Genomic DNA, 22952 nt, shown 5'->3' with positions numbered 1-22952 from the left:
CGTATTCCTCCTTGGAGGTGATGCCTCCTGGAATAATGAACAGAAGCATAAATAAATGTTTCCCCATGGAATCATTTAGTAGCCCTTAAGAAAATGCATCAAATATGCACTTGGTATTTACATCTAGGTACCTTGTCAATACAAGCTTCACCTCCAAATTTCCAGAATTAGTATTACCGGTAATTCCTGTTTTACGTTTTTGACTTAAGAGTTTGAATACTCTTTCAAGCAACTGATTATTCAAATGTTGGGTCATACATTTCAAAAACAGTTCATGCCAAAGCTTTCGTTACTTGTAGTGCTTCGTAAAGTCATTGGCAACAGAGAAATCATTTGCTAAAGTTCTGAGAAATCCAGAGGATTTGCTAAGTTACACCAGACAGGCATTGATTTACCTGTCAAAGGAGCACTGAGACTGGCTAAAGTGGAAAGCTGGATGGATGCCAGTAACACTGTGTGCCCCCACAATCTGCCCTGAACATTTTCCCCTGCATTAGAATTGGTGAACCAAAGGCAGCTCAGTTTGTGAACTGTGAGGTATGCTATGCCAAGATTGGCTCCCAGCAGAGCTAAGCTTTGCAACAGGCAACTGCAGGAGCAGTTGAAATATCTTGCATTCCTTAAGTTTCCATTAGTTCTAGATGCTCCATTGAGCTGGACATGTAGAGACTCATCTCTTGCTATTTAGAAGCTGGCTTATTCTGGCTTGTGCTGAGACCCCAGCTGGGTGGGCAGGTGTCCGTTGCCTGTATTCCGTGCATAGGAATAACATTAAATAGAGCAGAGACATGGAATATTTTTCAGCCTGAGGGCCACATTCCTATCTGGGCAGTCTTCCAGGAGCCACATGCCACTAGTGGGTGGGACCAGTCAAGAACAAAATGTTGGTGGAACAATTACAGTGGTACCTCGGGTTACATACGCTTCAGGTTACATATGCTTCAGGTTACAGACTCCACTAACCCAGAAATATTACCTCGGGTTAAGAACTTTGCTTCAGGATGAGAACAGAAATCGTGCAGCAGCAGCGCAGCTGCAGCGGGAGGCCCCATTAGCTAAAGTGGTGCTTCAGGTTAAGAACAGTTTCAGGTTAAGAACAGACCTCCAGAACAAATTAAGTTATTAACCCAAGGTATCACTGTAATGTAAATCCTATCTTTGTACAGTAGACTAGTTTCTACACATGCTCCCACACTCTTCTCTATCCTCTCTATCCAGGCAAGCAAGAGGCATTATCAGAGTTCAAGGACCAGCAAGGCAAAAACAGTCAAGGAAGGAGCACAGCAGGGGCAGGGAGGGCTGGGGCCTAGGGAGAAAGGGTGTGGCATGAAGAGAGTCCTGAGGACCAGACAGGGAATTCTGGAAGGCCACATTTGGTCCCTGAGCCTGAGCTTTTCCACCTCTGTGGCAGAGTGAGGGAGCTGTTGGGGGCAGTAATGACACCCCCCAGTCCTGCCATGCAGTCTGCCCTGTGCCCGCTAAGCTAACCTGCTGCTCGCAGGATGCCGCTGCTGTCTCTGTCAACCAGCACTGGAGTAAGTTTCAGCCACCAGTTGAATGGCCTTTTGTATGTGGAAAAGGGGAGCACCATCTTCTCCCTCACCTCAGGCAACAAAATGTCTTGGCCTGGCTTTGGCCTGTTAGTTCTAGCCATCTCTTGATGCACACCAGGATGTTTTAAATCAGGCAGCCTTCCAGTTAGTTAGGTCTGGTTAGCTCTGTATAGTGTTGATAACAAATTAATATGAATGCAGTTTTGGTAGGAGACGTGGTATGTTTGTGTGTGATGAGCTCCAATCCCCGCTGGGAGCACTGAAGGCTCCACTTTCCATTTTCGCCACCTGGGAATGAATTCCAGTCCTTCTGGACACAGACATACACTCATATACAGACATTTGAGAGTGAGTGAGGTGGTTTCCATCTCTACTATCCACCACTATGGGGCCTTCTGAGGACCATCTTGCCCTGAAGGGAGGAGAGACTAAAGACAAACTGGCCTGGAGAGCTGCCTACAACCCAGTTCCCAGTATTGGAGTTGAGGTGACCTCTCCCTCCCTCAACCGCCACCCCAGGGCTACTCAAAGAACCTCTTTACCTGTGGGAAGGGGAGATGTAGCTTTCAAAAAATATCCCTCTTGTAGATTATCTTGGCTGGCTTATTCTATAGATTTAATTGCTGCCTCTTGTTTTTAATGTAAACTGCTTTGTGAGGGTCAACTGAAAAGTGTTATATTAAATTGAATTAATCAGTGTATATAATATTTATCAGATTTCTATGTTTCATTAGATAAGAGGAACAGGAGCATTTTGCAGTATAGAGTCCCCCCCAGACAACATGCCTCTACTAGTCTATGAGGGGAGCTATAGCAATAAGTACATGCTCATAAGTATTCCAGATTCAGACTGGATAGTGATGACGGGGCAAGCTCTGTGTGAAACCGCCTATGAGTTAATGAGCAGCAAATTGTTATGTCCAGTCGCATCTGGCAAAGGCCTGGGACAAGTCTATACTTGAATTCTTAGTGAGATAGCTGCTGTTCTGATTTTCAACTAACCTCCTGGTGTCTAATGCATTGAAGAGGGTGGTAGGAAATGTAATCATTTAGTGAATTTGAACTACTATTTCCTGGTTTCCTATTTAGGGAGGCTTCCACACCAAAGCAAGACAGAGACTTGATTATTTCCTTTAGTAGATGATTCATTGCTTAGGCCTTATCAGATTAGTCAAGACAACCAATACCAAGACAGAAAAACTCCTCACTGTGGACATGTGTGTGAATGAACTTGAAGGACATTAATGACAGCACATATTGCAAGCACATTTTATGGTTGGTTTGTTTTTGTAGCCAACAGGAGAACTAGAAACATACTTTGAGAATGTTGCCTTTATTCTGTTTATGTCCTGGTGAGCAAGCTAGCCATCCACATAATCCTACTGGAATCTTAAGACTGCTCTGCTGGGTTTCCTTCTGGCTCCAAACCAACTTTCTAAGAATTACCATGCATCTCCTGTGGTACAACTGAAAGCTATGCTGTTTTCCTTATGTACATGGAAGTACATAGGGAATAGCTAAATTTGACTCTTCATAACACAAGAATCAAGAGGCGCATACAACTTGAGGCAGGTAAACTATTTAGGGAGGAAGCAGGGTTGAAGAAAACCAGTATCTTTATTCCGCAACCACCACATCATCCCTATGAGGCTAATAAGCTGTTTAAGGGAAGTGTAGCAGTCCTGCTGGAAAGCTGTCCTGGTTCTAGGTGTTTTTTTTTTTTGAAGGGCTTGGGCAAGATCTCTGACGGCACCCACTTCCTGCTTACCACTGCCCATTCACTTGTCTCTTCCTCTGGGCCTAATCTGCACCACTTCCCAGAGGGACAAGAGAAAACTTGTGGAAGTTACTGCTCCTTCTCCTTACTTTACTCACTTGGAGAGCAAGGCTGAATGGGCAGTAGTGGTCAGGACCAGAAGGCTCCAGAGTATAGTCAGATGTCTAATGCCAATCCCCTATGTTAATCCTGGAGTACAGATCTAGTCAGGGTGTTTGTGTGCAAATCTGAAGGTGCTGGGATAGGATCTAACAAGTGTTATAGATGTTGGTTCGCAAGCTCCCCCTCCACAGAGGCTGGCCCCTCTCACTGTCCTCAGAGCTTGCATACTGGTAACCTTCTCTGGCTGACATCCAGACAGACCAGAGAAATTTTGATAGGCGACATTTTCCCAAGCGTGGGTAAATGCACACCCCCTCCCTCCTGCTTCTTCCCTAGCAGGGAAAGGAGACAAGTCAGAAACGTCTTTTACATTCTTTTATTTCTGACTACAGCACTAGAGAAAAACATGTCCTTTCAGTTCAGTTCTTCTAGCAAGTCTGACAAACTTCCTGTTCATGCGCAAACGGAAGGTTTCAAATTACACTCTTCACAGAGCTCTGAGAAGCCTGTGAACTTCCTTGTTGTGATGTCAACAAGCTGGCTGTTTGCAGCTGTGATGTTCTCATATACTGACATTCTCCCCCATATGAATCATCGTTAGCTGCGGACAAAGCTTGATCCAGAGAAGAAAACAAACAGTTGTTATACATATAACAATCCCCTGTTGTTTCAGTTCCACCCTTGGAACTACCCGCCACTGGTTTCACCAATGTAACTCTCTGGTTGTATGTTTTCCAAGGAATGAGTGCTTCTACATTACCTTGGTTAGGGAATGTTGTGTTACGCTTAGCAACTCCCTGTTGTGTCTTTGTCTCTGACTTAGACATACCCTTAACCTGGCTTTTGTTGTCAACAATAGTAATACATGCAACAGCTGAACTAGCAAACTCTTGAGAATACCTCTTGGGTGGTACGCCCTTTGTGATTCTCTCAGACCTGCGTATGAGGTGCTGATCCTCTCTGCTGACTGGTTCATCCTCTGGGCTCCTTGGAGAACTTCCTGTACATGCGCAAATGGAAGGTTTCAAATTACACTCTTCACAGAGCTCTGAGAAGCCTGTGAACTTCCTGGGAAATTCTTTCCCACAGATAGCCGCATCTTGTGTTGTCAACAAGCTGGCTGTTTGCAGCTGCGATGTTCTCATATACTGACAATAGATAGGGTTGCCATATTTCAAAAAGTAAGAAGCAGGTCCCCCAGAAAGTTGTTTTTCTAGAAAAATGCCAAAGAAACGCAATCTTTTTTTAATGACTTGCCAGAACAAAGCGCCGCCTTTCAGAAATCCCCCTGGACGTCAATTCCGCCTTTTAAATCCCAGATGTATGGCAGCCCTATTTTAGACGCCTAACGTGTTCCTGTGCATCAGCACTCTTTCAAAGGCAATAATATCTGAATTTCAAGATAAAGAGTTTGTACCTGCTTGAAGATAGTTGACTTTCTTATACTGAAGTTTAGAAAAATATTGTTGCCTCTGCAGAAAAGTGAATGGTTAAAACATATTGGGCATTAAAAAATTGTTGGAGGTCCCCCTTGCCCTTGCTCAATATGTTCTATCCTACCACCTTGCAGTAGGTGGTGGGCTTTTGGGGGGCTATATTGATTCTGTTCCCTCTTTTCCTCTCTTGGATGTAGTTTATCCTGGGGAAAACAGCTCCTCTCCAGCGTAGGCTACTTAGAGTAAAGTAGGAATGGGCTCTGTAAGACCTGAAAATAGGTTTCCTATGTTTTCTGTCTTTGGCAGTCAGAGACATTAGGAAACACATGGTAGCTTCTTGTCAGTTGGAAATTATATTTAGGCTGATATTTAGAGGAGTCCATGCATTCATTCCTTTCACTGATATTGTATCTCTTTTTGTATTCTAGGCCATATCCTTGTTGCAGGATGTAATAGATGAGGCTGGCAAAATGAAGGCAGCCACAGCCAATTTAGAGGATGAAGTACAAAAAATCAAGGATCACTTAGCATTGGTAAACTAGTCCACGCCTTATTTCCTTCTATTTAACCACTTTTCCTGTTGGGTCCACCTAACCCCTCAGAGTTCAGGAGGAAAGCAACACTGAGAGGATGAGAGGTTCAGCAGTCTGACCCACATGTTCAATGTGTTTGTCAAAGTGGAACTTCGCTCCCATTTTGATATATGATTGGGGAGACCTACTGTTAAAGAAATGGGCTGATTGTCATTGTATATGATTTGCCCCAGGCCTAGCCATAGGTCTGGAAGTGTTGGAAGAAGCCGTTCTCAGCCTTGGCAATCCAAAACTCAACCTGGCATATTCATAGCAGGCACTGGTATGCTATGCTTAATACTGTGTATTTTTGAGCAATATTGAATACCCAGATACATCCCCAGAGGCTATCCCATGAGAGCAATTCAGGTTTCTGGGCTGTGCTTTTGTTTCTTTGTTCTCTTGGAAACGTGATGTTTGCTCCTGTCCCCAAAGGCTTGTTGGGAGGGAAAATGGCCCCCTGCGCTATGCATTTGCTGTGAACTGGGCATGCATAAAGGTGCTTGAGTTTTATTTTCCCTGCAAGGCTTTTCCCCAGGTGCTCACCTCTTGTATTCTAAAAGTGTGGGGAAAACAAGCTCACTTTTGCAGTGCTCCTTTTACAATATTAGAACTTGTTTGCACTCATACATTATTCCTGAGCAGCCTGGGGAAATCCTAAATTATCTTTTCCTTCCTTTCGCAGTTGGACCCCCATGCATTTGACGATCGACTGAAGACTTGCTTAAGTGATCAGATAAGTTTGGATAATGAAGTGGTATGTTTCCCACACAGCTCCTCTACAGCAGTGTTCCCCAACCTTGGGCCTCCAGCTGTTTTTGGACTACAACTCCCATCATCCCTCGCTAGCAAGACCAGTGGTCAAGGATGATGGGAATTGTAGTCCAAAAACAGCTGGAGGCCCAAGGTTGGGGAACACTGCTCTACAGAACACCAGTCTCCATGCAGATAGCAACCTCTCCCTGCTGTGTGCTAGTTTTGCAGAGGACCAGATGTAAATTCAGTGACCTATCAGATTGCCATGGTCAATAGGCATTGGCAAATTCCGTCCACACTGGTCCCAAGCCTACTTCCCCACCCTGCCTGTTCCAGCACATCTGCAGTGTCAGACTAGCATGCAGTGTTCAATTTGTCCATAGAGGGGAACCCAGCCACTCGCTGGCACATGATTTGTTCATTTTCTGTACTCCCAGCTTTGTGCTAATGTATCAGATTCATAGCATCAGAAGCTGCCTTGAAGATGTACCCTCTCTGGTTAGTTCAAGCTGCACCTGCTAATCCCCGTGTGTGTGTGTGTGTGTGTGTGTGTGTGTGTGTTGCAACATTCAGCACCTTCCCATCCCCGCCCTGTTGACACTTCTCCAAAAAGGGTTGTCCCATAGTTTGATGTACCCACTAGCTCTTCGCTGGTATGTATCCTAGTCATCTGATACCTCTCCACAGCCAGGGTTCCTAATGAAGAATAAATGAAGGTGGCTGCAATGGCCTCTTCCATACTATTCATGGGGAATAAAGTGTGACCTCTTTAATGTTTTTGTTTGTCTGTAGAAAGACTTAGAGAAGAGGCTGAGCCAGTTTCCTTCCCCAGAGGAGATGAGCAATATGGTGCGGTGGGACGTTCTAGAGGATGTCCTTGTGAAAGGGAAAAGGAGCCCATCTCCCGTGAGTATGATTTGTGTAGCAAAATGAAGATTGGAGGATAAAAGGTTTGCATATGAACGTTTTCTTCATGAAAAATACCAAGACAATGCATGCATCCTTTATATGTTGAATCTCACGTCCTATTTATCCCCTTCACTTAGACCTATATTATTGTGTACAAAAAGAGTTTTCTACGTACAGTCTGTGCACCATGAAGCACATTTCTTCATCATCTTATGGCCAGTTCCAGGGGTGGGGGTAACATTTATTTTGTGCTAATTTTCAGTGGCCTCTGATCAGCCCAATGTGGGGCTTTGTTTTCTGCCTTTTGTATTTAATAAGCATGCAACAAAGTTGATGACAAGCTAGTGTATGGCTCACATAGATTGTCCTGGACCTTTCCATTGACCTCCACTGTCATCTGTCTGGTCACTATCTGGTCTGGTCGCTGCCTGGTCACTGCCATCTGTCTAGTCACTATCTTGGCAGATGCTGGATGAAGATACTACAAAGCGCTTTATTTGTTCTGCCAGGACTCAGCCACAGCATCTGCCAGCAGCTCAGCTACAGTTTCAAGCCCAGAATACAAAAAGTAAAGCTAAATGAAAGTGCCCTTAAGCCAGATGCAGGGTGCATTTCCCTTGCTACTGAATAACTGCAAAGTATTTTCACAGGGACGCAGGTGGCGCTGTGGGTTAAAGCCTCAGCGCCTAGGACTTGCCGATCGAAAGGTCGGCGGTTCGAATCCCTGCGGCGGGGTGCGCTCCCGCTGCTCGGTCCCAGCGCCTGCCAACCTAGCAGTTCGAAAGCACCTCCGGGTGCAAGTAGATAAATAGGGACCGCTTACCAGCGGGAAGGTAAACGGCGTTTCCGTGTGCGGCTCTGGCTCGCCAGATGCAGCTTTGTCACGCTGGCCACGTGACCCGGAAGTGTCTCCGGACAGCGCTGGCCCCTGGCCTCTTAAGTGAGATGGGCGCACAACCCCAGAGTCTGTCAAGACTGGCCCGTATGGGCAGGGGTACCTTTACCTTTACCTTATTTTCACACATCAGGAATATTGTTGGGCGGGGTGCAAGGAAAACTTTTGGAACAGAAAGTGATGTTTCCAAACAGACTTGAGCCCCAACATCTCTCTTTAAAAAAAAATAAAAAATGAAGCACTGAATGCATGACATAAAAATGCCACTTTTTTAAAATGTGCAGATACATGAGGATGGAAATCACAAGTTAATCTAGCTACAAGTGTTCAAAGATTGGTCTTTCTGGACATTTATCTGTTTTCCTGGCAGGCATCATTAATCCATCCTGGTGACATCATCTCAGCCAGGCAGCCTGTTTGTCCATACATTTGGCCCAGCATTGAGAAAGCTAATTGCACTTGCTGAAAGATAGCAGATATTATACCCCAATATGGGTATTTTCTGTGAAGTTGGTAATTGCCTATTGGAAAGTGGCCATGTCATCATTTTCTGGTGCATGATGATGAAGCCTGTATCCACATGGTTTTAAATTGGGGACAGTGTGGGAGGTGGAGGGTATCTCTGTTTTCCTCATAGGAGGTTGACTTTGCTTATACTCTCCAGTGCTTGAGCACATGCCGCTTATACTTCTAAAACCTCAGAAACCAACCCATCCCCTTGAACAATGCTAGTTCTACCCCCTCCCCTTTGACTGCATCCCATGGCTGACATGGGTGCTTTATTCTCCCACTGCCACCAAAAGAAGGTAAGTGGTTAGAAAGGGTCCTATGTTAGAAGTACAAAGCTGTTTGCACAAGGCCATCTCCAGACATTTTTCTGCCTGAGGCAGAACAACAAACAATGCTTTCCCCCACTGGTCAATGTCAGTATTTATCTTGTGTATGTTTTTAGCCTGGAACCTGGAGCAGACAGTGATAGTACCAGGTGTGGGGAGAACATTCCTCAAATGGGGAGCCACCCTTCTCATAAGGCCCATTCTCATGTTGCCACCCTCCACACCTCTCTTGTTGAAGGCACACAACAAAGTTTTTCTGATGATTGCTGTGCCCTGGTAGGTTCATGTGTGAAGAGGCAGTCCAAAAGGTATTGGAGTCCTTAGCTGCATAAGGCTTAATTAGGTCAAAATCAGAGTTGAGCCCAGAAACTAATTGGTAGCTAGTGTAGTCATGCCATAATTGGTGTTAAATGCTTAGGTCGTCTTGCCCCATGAAGAGTCTGATGAAGCGAACTCTAGTCCGTAAAAGCTTGTGCCATAATAAATTTGTTAGTTATTAAGGTGTCACAAGGCTCTTTGTTGTTTTGATTTGTACTTGGTTCTCCTGTGCATACTGCATTTCCTGGATGAATATCTTGAAGAAAAATCTTTGTCCTGAGCATAACCATGTTGCAGTGTTATAAAGACTATGCGACTATTTCTTTCACTTGAGAGCAAAGGCATGCGGGAGTTTGAGAGAGAGAAAAGCAATTTAGCACCTAAACAACAATGTGAGAACACCTCAGGGCTATTGTTTCGGCCCCTGAAGAACATTTAAAACAGTGCAGCTCCAAAGCACCCATTTAGAATTGTTGTAAGCATCATTAATTTCACATTTCCATAGAGTCATAGAGCAGCTAGTGTCCCATAAGGCCAGATAGGGCAAAACTTGCATGCATGTTAAATGCCTTCATTTGGATATATAGCCAGTTTCCACAAAATAATGAACTGTTTTAAAGTGGTATGATAGATTCATTATTGTAGATCATCTGTGCATGTGCAAAGTACAGATCTAAAAAAGATACCACTTTACTGTAGCATCTTTCCATGGCTTAATGATTGGTTTGAGGCCAGGCTTTGGGCTCTGGGCCCAGCCATTTCTTACCTCCAGACTTAAAAGAATTCAGTGAACAGCAAAATGAAATATTTAGGATTCCTGACAAAGGTACAATAGCAGGAATTCTAGAAAATTTACCCAGCTACTTGCTTTCTTACCTTTTGGGAAAATCAGCACTTGGTTGGTCTATTCTGAAATGTGCATAGAAATTGTTTCTGGCCAGTGTAATTCTTTGTTCTACATCAGAATCTCAGTAGAAGGAATTCACTGCAGTGAAATATTCCCTTTTGGTTTATATGTACTCTGATTCCATGAGTGAGTCTTTCCAGTCTCTCAGTCAACATGGTATAATTGAGTGAAGCAGAGTGTTACTTTTCAGGCTGTTTCTATGTCTAAAAGCAAGTCTTCATGATGGAGAATCAGCTGTAATCCATGGGCTCCTGCTTTTTTCCTTTTTCTTATTAAGTGTAGGATCAGGTGTCAGTTTCTGCTTTTTGATCTGAACAGCAATAATATTTCAGGAACAAAAAGTAGTTCTGACTGAGTGTATGATGGCTCTTATGCATTCCTGCATAATTTCCCTGTAGATCTTGGACAGAGGTAGCATAAGCTAACAACTGCAGAACCAGAGGGATACAGGCTAGGGATTCAAGTATTTGAGGAAAAAGGACTGGTTTATGCCATTCAGTTCTGGTCCTTATTTTCAATACCAGCCTAGACCCCTTGAACATGGCAAGTAATAGTAAAGAAAGGTTGCCTCTGAGCACATGCAGATTGTCTTCCTCTCATCAGTGAGTTAACCACAGTTAACTCCCGTTGTGGACAAAGGAGAAGCACTGAAGCTTATGAATGAAATTGCCCAGCCGCTGCTCCTATACAAAGGAGGGTTTATGAGCTTTTCAGTAGCGACACTGGGGCGGACTTGGATCATTCAAATTTCAGCAGCGCCTTGTGACACTTAGAATGCCATTTCCTATCAAAGGCCTCCTAGATCTGAATCCAGCAATCTTACCTGTTGCACCACACTGTACTTGGACACTTAGGAAACTTCAAAAGGCCATTTCTTGTGGCCTTACCCAACTAAGGGCAATCCAGTCAACACCTCAGATTGTGCAGCATGTATTGTTAGTTTGAATTAAGGATGATACAAAACCAGTTGACCTGCTTCCAAAGTGACAACGCCCTTGGATTTGCTGAGGGGTTGTGGCATGGGTGCTGGCCGCCATCTTGGATTTGCTCTGGTGCAGCCCTGCAGTTGAAGGTGGTGGTAGTGTTCCTGATACACAGTGGACATGAGATGTTCTTATGAAGTCAACTGCAAGATGTGAGATGCCTGTGATAATGCCCCAAGTTAAAGCCACCCCTGCTTTTGTCACTCCTCTCTATATGTTTCTAGGTGACAAGTCCAGTCCAACACTCTCCAACTGATTCTGCGACCTCTCCAGAAAGCAGAACCACTCCTGGATCTCCAGGAACTTTGCCTGGCACTCACAGAAGAGAAGGAACACCGGCTGGTGCACCAGGGGCTCCAAGAAGTGCTCCAGCAGGCATTCCTGGAGCTCAGCCAGGCCAGCCTGGTGTTGCTGGTGCTCCAGGGACCCAGCCAGGAGCTCCTGGGGCCCAGGCACCCTATCCCGGGGCACCTGGGGCCTATCCCGGAGCCCCTGGAGCCCAAGCACCCTATCCTGGGGCTCCTGGGGCCTATCCCGGAGTCCCTGGAGCCCAAGCACCCTATCCTGGGGCACCCGGGGCCTATCCTGGAGCACCCTATCCTGGGGCACCTGGAGCCTATCCCGGAGCACCCTACCCTGGGGCACCTGGGGCCTATCCTGGTGCTCCTGGAGCCTATCCTGGAGCCCAAGCACCCTACCCCGGGGCACCCGGGGCTTATCCTGGAGCCCCTGGAGCCCAAGCACCCTATCCTGGAGCACCTGGGGCTTATCCTGGAGCACCTGGGGCCTATCCTGGGGCTCCTGGAGCCCAGCCTGGTGCTCCTGGAGCTCAGCCTGGTGCTCCTGGAGCCCAGCCTGGTGCTCCTGGAGCCCAGCCTGGTGCTCCTGGAACCCAAGCACCCTACCCCGGGACACCCGGGGCTTATCCTGGAGCCCCTGGAGCCCAAGCACCCTATCCCGGAGCACCTGGGGCCTATCTTGGGGCTCCTGGAGCCCAGCCTGGTGCACCTGGAGCCCAAGCTCCATACCCTGGAGCAGCCGGGGCATACCCTGGGGCACCTGGAGCCCAGCCTGGGGCACCTGGGGCTCAACCTGGAGCACCTGGGGCCCAGCCTGGTGCACCTGGAGATGAAACAGCCTATCCTGGAGGCCTGGCACCCTATGCCGGAGCCTATCCCGGAGCCTATCCTGGAGTCCTTGGCGCCCAGCCTGGTGAAGCCTTCCCTGGAGGCGCTGTCATTCCATGGATACAAACTGGATTTCCCGGACCCCCTCCATTCTATCCTGGTTCTCCTGATGCCCAAGCTGGGTACCTTGGTCAGCCTGGGATTCTTTGGCCCAGTCCTCTGGGTTACCAGCCTGGTGAGGGGGCTGGTGCGCAGCCTGGAATGCAGCTTGTGTTGCCCCCTGGGCCTGTCCTTGGAGCTACACCTCCAGCATCTCCGCTGCTCTCCGCCACAACCCCCATGCCACTGTCCGAGTCTGGCTCCGCTTTGGCCCCAGCCCGCTACTCTGAGACTGTGGATGCCCTGCGGTCTCTCGCTCAACTGACGGACTTGTACTATGCTCTGCGAGACCAGATCAGCCTCCTAGATCAATTCAAGTGTGGCTACGCCGATCTCCGCAGGCTGCAAGACTTCCTCACAGATGCACGTATGTATCACGTGTGTATCGGTTTTCTGGGTTTCTCTTTTAAATGGCAAATATCTGGAACCTGCTTTGGCAAATTTCCAACAGGTTGGGCAACCATTTTTTTGTGGGAAGGAAAATCTAAAAATGTAAGCCCACCCAAATGTTTGGAGGGTTGATTTGGGGGTTAGAGCTAACCAGGAGCATGCAACCTTTTGGACGTTTCCTGGCAGCATTTCTTGGGCAGTATGGCCAGTGATGATGGGCATAATGTCTGGAGGGTCAAAGGTCACCCATCCATATGAGGAATGAGCATGTTCAGTGGGCACACTGCAGGGAGGCTAAATGGAGAAGCATTGAGTAATCTGGAAGGTAGCTTGGCTGGAACAGGAACTTTCCATGTTTTAATTCCTACTTGTATACAGTCATACCTTGGTTCTCGAACGTAATCCATTCTGGAAGTCCATTTGACTTCCAAAAACATTAGAAAACCAAGGCTCGGCTTCCCATTGGCTGCAGGAGCTTCCTGCACTCAATCGGAAGCTGCGTCAGATGTTTGGCTTCTAAAAAACATTTGCAAACCAGAACACTTATTCCGGGTTTGTGGTGTTCGGGAGCCAAAACAGATGAGTACCAAGGCATTTGAGAACCACGGGACAACTGTATGTACTAACAGCGAACTTTCGTTCTGTGAGTGCTGAATCTTATTTAACTAAACTGGCATCATCCACCCACAAGAGGGAGCTGTAGGCTTGTTTGTGGGGAGAGGGGGGACCCCAAAGTTTGCAAGAACAACAAAAACTGAAACCCCGAAACAGTGTGCATTGATACTGTTCAATGCAGTTGGAATGGACTGTCCCTAAAGAAGTGGGGGGGATGGGGTGGATTAACCCTACAGAGGGCATGGCTGTTTGACTGGAGCCCTGAATTGGGCACCACAGTGTTTTGTCACCTGCTGGCTCACTTGTATATATTTATAATTCTACTGTGTTTTTGCTGGATAGTTTACCGGAACATTGCTCTCATCCCACCTGATCTCCCTGAGAAGCTTGCTGCACTCCAGGCCATGGAAGAAGACATGAAAACTGAGAAAGAGAAGGTAGGGGACTGTCAGGGAGAGAATATGCTGCCTTATTTGTAGCAATAATGTTTTCAATCAGGTTTTTATATAAGAGGTAATTTGCCCAGTCCCAAGAAGCATCCTGTTCTTAGAAGCCATCCAGACATATCCAAAACATAAAGTTCATTGTATCAGCACTCAACCTTTAAAGCATTATGAATGTAATATATTTTGACCAACTTCCTAAACACCGGGGGGGGGGGGGGGGGGACGACGACTTTCTTGAAGTTGCACAGTCAACTGGCCACCATTGACAAGACCCTACTTGAAACAAGCTTCTGAGTATCAGAAATCCAAGCCACTTAAATTGAAAGCTGAGATTTTGAGAACTGTAAGCTGGTTTGCATGCTACTTTAATGGCAGAACTTGTAGAAATGATTTTATATTTCTGATTTCCTGCAATTCATCATTTCTGAATTACAGTGATGTTTGTCAGCTACAGGAGGTATCAGGTGCTCAGAATTCCTACCATGGATGAGATCAGTGAGGCGCACTTTAGTTGTTACGTTTCTGTGCTTCTGCAAACTGCAATTTAAAATAGAATGTGCACTAGCTGCTTGAAGCTCAGTGGAGTATTTGGGTGGTCCTAGTGTGGTTCCCCAGAGGGACGCAGGTGGCGCTGTGGGTTAAAGCCTCAGCGCCTAGGACTTGCCGATCGAAAGGTCGGCGGTTCGAATCCCTGCGGCGGGGTGCGCTCCCGCTGCTCGGTCCCAGCGCCTGCCAACCTAGCAGTTCGAAAGCACCTCCGGGTGCAAGTAGATAAATAGGGACCGCTTACCAGCGGGAAGGTAAACGGCATTTCCGTGTGCGGCTCTGGCTCTGGCCAGAGCAGCGATGTCACGCTGGCCACGTGACCCGGAAGTGTCTCCGGACAGCGCTGGCCCCTGGCCTCTTAAGTGAGATGGGCGCACAACCCCAGAGTCTGTCAAGACTGGCCCATACGGGCAGGGGTACCTTTACCTTTACCTTTATCTTTACCTTGTCAGCTACAGGAGGTATCAGGTGCTCAGAATTCCTACCATGGATGAGATCAGTGAGACGCACTTTAGTTGTTATGTTTCTGTGCTTCTGCAAACTGCAATTTAAAATAGAATGTGCACTAGCTGCTTGAAGCTCAGTGGAGTATTTGGGTGGTCCTAGTGCGGTTCCCCTGTCTGTCTGGGTCACAGTGACCACCTAACATCACCAGGCTTAGTTTGATCCTGCGTCCTGCTGTCGTCATTTCCTTGAGTCTCCTGCTGATGCTTGGTCAATTGCTCAGGGTCTAGTTTTGCCTGGTTGTAGCAGTAAACGTGCTGAAAATAAATCTGCCTTCAGGATCGTTAAAGGGGATTGTTATTTAATTATAATTACTCCCCCCTTTTTCCTTTTTTCTGAATATGATGACAGTATTCCCAATGTCAAGCTCAAGCTTTCTCTCCTTTTTTTGTAATTCTTAGTTCCTTTAACAGGGGAATTCATCGCTCTATTATTTCCCCTTTACAACGTTACTATTGCTCATGATCCTCATTTAACAAACATATAACCTTTTCCGTATATTCACAATGTAGTCATATAGTTTACTTTTTGTTGCTGTTGTTGAGGTGTCTTTAAGGGTCTTTAATAATAATAATAATAATAATAATAAATTTTATTTATATACCGCCCTCCCCAGCCGAAGCCGGGCTCAGGGCGGCTAACAACAATCAAATAATCAAACAATCAAATAATCCAACATTTTAAAAACATTTCATTATAAAAATTAATTAAAATCAAATTGACAACTGGCAACTGTTAAGCAAAATTCTGTGCAGGTTGCCAGAGGAGGGGGTCAGGCTGCGCCCTAACCAAAGGCCTGGTGGAACAACTCTGTCTTGCAGGACCTGCAGAAAGATGTCAGGTCCCGCAGGGCCCTAGTCTCTTGTGACAGAGCGTTCCACCAGATTGGAGCCGCAGCCGAGAAAGCCCTGGCTCTAGTTGAGGCCAGCCTAACCTCTCTGTTTAAAAGACGTGCTCTGTTTTATTTGAGATGCTATGGGTGGTGGTTAATCTTCGGCCTGATTTTGTGACTCTAAACTTGAAACTCAGCCAGTAGAACCCCAACGTTGTGAATCATGATGATGCTCCAGTTACCAATGAATCAGTTTAATATTCCTCATAGGAAGCACCTTCTAAATCTCTAGACCTGAACCTTAGCTCTGGTATATGTGGATGTAAACTATCTATTGTTTACAACACGGGGAGGTGAGGATGTGCCCCTTTCTCCCAGGGTCTTTCCATAAAGGAAAATTAGTTTTTCATGACCAAAGTTCTTCAAGGCAAGTATGGCTTTTGATCCCCCTACCCCAATTGTGATTCTAGTTAAACAAGATCCAGAATGTACTTGAAGGAGAGCTGGCAGAAACAGATGACAAACTGGAAGGAGCTGGTCAGATCAACATGCAGATAGGTTTTCTGAGGTAAATAAGTAGCCACTAGACTGAAGGAAGCCACCTAGTAGGCGAGTCCAGTCTCAGACTTATCAGCTAAAACATTGACCTGTCATGTTTGGTGTCACCACAACCAGCTTAATTGTGGAGTTATGTAATTGTTTGCTGTACAGTGGGAAGCCAGAATGGGATCTTTACTAGTTAATAGTTCCATGGAAGTTGAGGGGTCTTTCTCAAAAGTGCAGCTGAAATAAGATGCCACAAAGAATTGCTCAGTGAAAATTAGAAGTGGTTTGAAATTTCACTGGCTTTCTAGCATATTCGCACTTTAAAAAAAGAAAAAAGAATTCAATTGAATTTTTTTCAATCATATTTTGGAATGTCATCAGTATTCTTTTCCCCCAGGCAGATTAAATAGAAAACTCTGTGTGTGGAGCAGCTTTCTCGGACCTGGTGTGCTCCAGATGTTTTGGACTATAACTTCCACTAGCCCGAGCTAGAATGGCCAGTGATCAACTCCCAACAATGGGAGTCGTAGTCCAGCAACATCTGGAAGGCAGAAGGTTGGCAAAGTGGCTCCTTTGCTTTATAGCACCAATGTACACACAGAAGAAGGGATGCGGGTGGCGCTATGGGTTAAACCACAGAGCCTAGGACTTGCCGATCAGAAGGTCGGCGGTTCGAATCCCCACAACGGGGTGAGCTCTCGTTGCTCAGTCCCTGCTCCTGCCAACCTAGCAGTTCGAAAGCACGTCAAAGTGCAAGTAGATAAATAGGTACCACTCCGGCGGGAAGGTAAACAGTGTTTCCGTGCGCTGCTCTGGTTCGCCAGAAGCAGCTTAGTCATGCTGGCCACATGGCTCAGAAGCTGTACGCCGGCTCCCTTGGCCAATAAAGTGAGATGAGCGCCGCAACCCCAGAGTCGGCCATGACTGGACCTAATGGACCCTTTACCTTTACACACAGAAGAGATTTCAAACACAACCACCCAAACCCGTTAATTTGTAACATAGTTAGAAATTACTTAAAACATTTTTATGCTGCCATTATTTATTTATATATATATATATATATATACACACACACACACACACACAAAATAGTTATAAAATGTGAATGTGCAGAAATGAGATTTGAGAGGTATTGTGACGAGGCCAAACTCTTAAAAGGTGTGAGTACACCATAGAAAGGTCTTGCATCCCCCAAATAAATCATGTGTGGGGAGATAGGGAGGCCTAAGCAGCTGCTTAAGACTGGACCCAGTAGATGGAGCTGAGGCTTTGCAGAGGTGAGCATGGGAGCCCCTTTTTTCCAGTCCTGGCATCCCTCCTGTAAAAGCCACACCATACATTTAAAGCACCAGTATACCACTTTAACCGTAGTGGCAGGCTTCTCCCAAGGAATCATGGGAGTTGTAGTTTGCTAAGAGTGCTGTGAGTTTTAAGCATACCGCTCGCACAGCCACAGTTCGAGCACTCTCTTAATAAAAGTCAGCGACCAGTATATGAGTGCTTGTGAGAAGATCACAGATGCTACTGACATGCAGTCCCTCCAATAGTATGTCTCTGGGTGTGAGGAAGTGTGATGTGATTCCATTGTTTTTGGGGCTTCCTTTGCTTTATTTAAGGGACGCAGGTGGCGCTGTGGGTTAAAGCCTCAGCGCCTAGGGCTTGCCAATCGAAAGGTCGGCGGTTCGAATCCCTGCGGCGGGGTGCGCTCCCGCTGCTCGGTCCCAGCGCCTGCCAACCTAGCAGTTCGAAAGCACCTCCGGGTGCAAGTAGATAAATAGGGACCGCTTACCAGCGGGAAGGTAAACGGCGTTTCCGTGTGCGGCTCTGGCTCGCCAGAGCAGCGATGTCACGCTGGCCACGTGACCCGGAAGTGTCTCCGGACAGCGCTGGCCCCTGGCCTCTTAAGTGAGATGGGCGCACAACCCCAGAGTCTGTCAAGACTGGCCCGTACGGGCAGGGGTACCTTTACCTTTACCTTGCTTTATTTACTGGCACCTTCTGAGGGCAGGAAAAATGATCACCTCACTTCACTCTGCCCCCACATGTAATTAGGATGACTCAGTTATGGTTTGGCAGTGTCTGCATCTATCCCTTGGGTGCCAGGAAGGAAGGAAGGAAGGAAGGACTCAAATGATGGACTCGGTCCATATTGTTCCTCTCGCCAGGGGCTTAATTACAATTGTGTGGGAAATGGTTCCCATGCCTCTAATTGTAAGTGTGAATGTGCTGAGGAGCCCAGCACTCCTGGGTCAGAATCTCTGAAAGAAGGAACACTGTGTAGATATATTGTGAGTCTTATAAATTTTGATGGATTCGCCGTGTTCTGAAATATGGAACATCCTTTATGTTCTATTGTACTCACAGTTTTCTCATGTTGATTTTTAAAAGCATTAAAAGTTTTTCACAATGCAGTAAGAAACAACTACAAAAACTACAAACAGAACAAGTAGAATGTGGAGAGTGAACTTGCAGTTTTCCAAGGGACAATTGCCATATGAAACACCTGGCATTCCTAGGAGACAGTTGTCATTTGTAAACCTTCGAAAGAGATATTTTAAGCTCCACACCCCCAAACTTAAAGTTCTCTAATTCACAGCTGTGAAGGCCCCTGCAAGTGGTATGTCTTCCTCAAATTGATTCTACATTTCTGGAAAAAAAGTAGCTAGAATTCGAATTGCCAGGATGATTTCACATATCGTTGGGGCATTTTGTAGTGCAATGTGACTTGATTACAAATAAATATGCCAAAGCAAACCCCCTACCCTCGAAAGCTGGCCAAGAAGGTGCATTTAGGGAGTTGATTGTGGTCTAGTTTCAGTGACCCTAGTTTCCCCCAGAACTGTGTTGTGAGTGTTTCTGATTTCTTAGAGACACACACTCCAAAAACGACTTTCTTTTTCCTGTTTGGTGAGTAACTCCTCTCTATTGTTGTTGGCTTTGCGGTACAGAGCAACAGTGCAGGATATAGAGAAAGAGCTAAAGGAGCTCAGAAGCAAGCAGGATACGGGGAAAGCCAAGCTGGAGCAGTCAGTGACCGACACTGCCATCTACCTGCAAGAACAGGTCAGCGAGTGGAAATGTGAGGTCTTTCTTCCTGGCTGCCAAGAATCAGTCACATGGTTTCCCCGGCCATTAGTTTGGTTTCGGGTCCCTTGCCTGTCAGATCTCCTCTTGAAACCTCTGCACTTTGCAAAGGCTCTGTAGAGGTGGCTCTTTCACAGTGAGAAGAAAAGCATGAGACTTAGCTTTCTAAGGCAGGAGCCAGACAGAGCCAAATCTGCTTGGAAATTCTAGGAAAGAAGATTGGTCCAAGTTCTTCTGCTGACGCCTTAAGCTGACAGCCACCTTCTAGTTAGCCAGGAGGAGTAACAGTAAAGAGGGAGTAAGAATCCCTTCCCAGTGATCAGCTTGCCAGACACGCTTCTTCAGGTTGCCCTGAAGAAGTACACTCCTAAAATTGCAACTTTCTTGTACTCTTGCGTTCAGCTGTGTCATTGGGTTTGCTAATCAGGAGTTTGCAATGATGCTGTCCTCGATTTAATAAGCATGCCCTGCTGTGATGTGGGGAAGCCCACAGCCCTAGGAACAGTTTTGATCTAATTTGGGAGGACTGATTCCACTTTTACAAGTAGATAAGTAGCTGAGAATTCTCTGGGCTGGCTTAGGATATATGTCCCTGCAGGATCCCCACAGTTGGTACATGGACAGCTGCCGATTTTTATTTTTAATGGAAAACTCCCTTCCTAATCCTCCAGATAAGGGAGGCTGACTCAACCTCTGGCCGCTTCTGCTCAGTGGGACAGACTCTGGTTGCCTTGCTTTCCTGCTGTCTTGCAGGGACTTTTGCTCTGGAGTTGCCAGTGTTTTGAACCGGCCCCTATAGCTTTCTGCTTTTAACAGCCATTTGTTTTGCAGCTATGAGCAGGTATTAATCTTTGGCTCCATGTCGTGTAAAGCATCACCTGCTGTTTCCCACATACCGAACCTCTTCTAGAGGTATAGAGAAGGAGGCCACACTGTCCTGTTCCTCTCCCCCAATGGCCACCGAAACATCCATCCCCTCCCCTTTGACAACCTGAGAGTTAAACCAGAGATTGCGCTAAATGAATCTGTTCAAATTGCAAGGAGGCAAGGACCAATTTTCATTAGACTGCAGAACGTGCAGAAGACTGGCTTAACTCTTACAAACCCCCATAGTCCTAACAAAAATCATTTTCACGAATCTTGCTATTAACTCTGTGTGTAGAAGAGCTCCCACTGGCACCAGTGAAAGCTTCCCTTCCAGAGTGAATAGAAACTTTGGCTTCTGGGGTATATGTCATGTCCATATTGGCCCTTGAGAGTTTAGCAGACCCTGCTTTCTAAAACTTCCACCCCATCTCTAGTCATGAGCTCTAGAAACTCTTAAGTGGCCACTGGGATTCTTGGCATTATGGTTGTGTTGCCAAACCCTGCCTGCTCCTCTTGCCTCTGCCTGAAAATAATGTAATAAATTGTTGTTGGCGTCCATCTGTCTTGAGAGACAATGGAGTGGGCCAATTAGAGCAGCATGATATAGCTGCCGCCCCCCGCACTCGACCCCAGTTCTGTGGAAGATAAGAAACATTTTGTCGTCTGACTCCCTTGTCTAAAGCTGGACTCCTCCTTCTCTCCCTTGCCCACAGTTAGACAAGCTTAGAGGTGTCATAGAGAACATGATGGCTTCCTCGTCCACGCTGCTGTCCATGAGCATGCCGCCTACCCCGGAGCCTGGGGTGGCTCAGGTCCAGAGCACATGTGCAGCTTGCAGCTTAGATGTCAGTGAGAAGGTTAGCCAGCTGTTCAAGCGCTATGAGCAGCTGCAGGACTTGATTAACAACTTCATGTTAAGGCAGGCAGAAGGCAAACTAGCCAAGAAACCCAAGCACCGCCAGGTAAGGCCGGCGCAAGAACATGACCTCAAGTTTCCAGGAGGAGGGCAGAGGGAGGACTTCAGGGAGCTTTGTGTGGATGATGAGGCCTGATCTGAGACTTAGTGGTAAGGCCTGAAGAAGGCTCATATAGGGAGTTACGTGGTGGGAAGCTGCGGGACACTGAGGCTTGGAAGCAGAAGCTACAGAATCATAGATGGGCTCTCCAAACGCATGAGTCAACCTGCTGTCCTCAGACAGCATTATATGTGCAGCTGCACATATTCATATCATTTATTATCCTGTCCATCCCTAGAGACGGGATCTCTGAATCCCTCTCCCATCCTCCAAAGTGGGATAGAGAAATTCTTGTCCTAGGTAACATAAGCAAGGAATTAAGAAGGATTGAACAAGCCACCCTACCATAGATAATGGTTATGTCCATGGCTTTTTTGTGATTCTGTTTTCTCATATGGCATCTTTTTGTTCTTTGTGCTCTGTGACAAAGTGCCAGGATTTGTGCTTTCTTTTGTATGCTGAAACTGCATTAATATCAGCACCTAGGGGCAGAATGGAAGTACAGTGCAACATCAATGATAACTAGGGGCAGGGGTGAGAACAACACACGTGTTAACATCCAGAGAGGAGACACCCACAGGTGTCTGCTCCTAAATACAAAGTTTTTGCTTGATGGTGTACGGTCATCTTCAGGCTGTAGTTCTGATCCAATGTAGCTAAAATACGCATTGCACCAAAACTAAAGGGAATTAACACACTTGGGGAGGGATTTAATTAAGGAGACCCATGTCAATGTTGGCTTTCATTACTTTCTTGCCTTTGCAACTAGGATGAAGAGATGCTTAACCAGATCCAAAGCACCATCCTGCAAGTTCAGGATGACTGTGAGAAGCTGAACGCCACTGCAGGCACTCTTGTAGAAGATCATCGCCAGAAGCAGAAGGAGATCAGTGTAGGTGATCTTGACGCCGGGTTAGAGGGTCAAATGACATGGGACATTTCCAATGTTGTTGCTTCACATGGATTTGGGGGTGCTTCCTCCAGGGGAAAGCAGCTGGCTCTCCTCCCTCTGCTTAAGCAAGTGCAAAGCAGGTGACTGAGGCCATGAAACTATAGCGGTGGCAGCAGTACTGGATATCCAGCTGGGTTTGTTGGCATTTGGTTCAAGCAGCTACAAATCAATCAGCATCAACAAATCACCTCTTACAGCAGATGTGCCAACATTTGGTATTCGGGGGTGGGGGGGCACCGTGTTCCCTGCTACCCAGACCCCTCATGGGAGAACCAGCTGCATAATAAGCCACCAAGTAGCTGCCAGCCAGATTGTCCAAAGAAAAATGTGTGATGCTAAGATGTGCAGTATCTTGGCTCCTTGCTGCTGTTGAAAACAACTTTGTTTTTTCTTACAAGTGGGTAAGAGTTCTACCTGATGTTCACTGAACTTTGGTAGGGTTGCCAGGGGCCCCATCAAATCACCCTGTTGCCCTCCTTGGCAAGTGAGCGTCCTCCCACCCCCACTCTGCCCCCAGTATCGATTCCCAAAATGTTGAGCTAGTTGACCTAAAGCATGTTTTGTCAATACACTAGCCTACAATCTGTTATCACTCATGAGATAGAAGCACAAGATGGCTCACTTTGGAATAAGAGGTGTGTGATTTGCAGTATTTGGATGCAATGAGACCTTGCAGAACATGTGCTAGTAAATGAATATATATATATAAAATTTTAAATAAAAGTGTAGTGGGAATGAAGAACTCTGTGGCCTTCCAGATGATGTTGGACTACAAACAACTCCCATCACCTCTGATCATAGGCCATGCTGCCTGGGACTGA

General features: G+C 46.4%; 1 protein-coding gene across 2 annotated transcripts in view; it reads left to right on the top strand.

Annotated features, from left to right (window-relative positions):
* The window catches only part of QRICH2 (glutamine rich 2), a 44687-nt gene that overhangs the window by 1456 nt on the left and 20279 nt on the right, over window positions 1–22952 (top strand). For both annotated transcript variants that reach the window (XM_079965881.1, XM_079965880.1), the window contains exons 2-10: window positions 5297–5401; window positions 6126–6197; window positions 6989–7102; window positions 11269–12697; window positions 13678–13772; window positions 16134–16231; window positions 19161–19275; window positions 20877–21125; window positions 21949–22071. In XM_079965881.1, coding sequence (XP_079822007.1) covers window positions 5297–5401; window positions 6126–6197; window positions 6989–7102; window positions 11269–12697; window positions 13678–13772; window positions 16134–16231; window positions 19161–19275; window positions 20877–21125; window positions 21949–22071 — 2400 coding nt within the window. The remainder of the gene's footprint in view (window positions 1–5296; window positions 5402–6125; window positions 6198–6988; window positions 7103–11268; window positions 12698–13677; window positions 13773–16133; window positions 16232–19160; window positions 19276–20876; window positions 21126–21948; window positions 22072–22952) is intronic.

The sequence above is a fragment of the Podarcis cretensis genome (assembly GCF_951804945.1).
Source record: "Podarcis cretensis genome assembly, chromosome: 2".
Lineage (NCBI taxonomy): Eukaryota > Metazoa > Chordata > Lepidosauria > Squamata > Lacertidae > Podarcis > Podarcis cretensis.
This window is presented reverse-complemented; position numbering and strand designations above follow the sequence as displayed.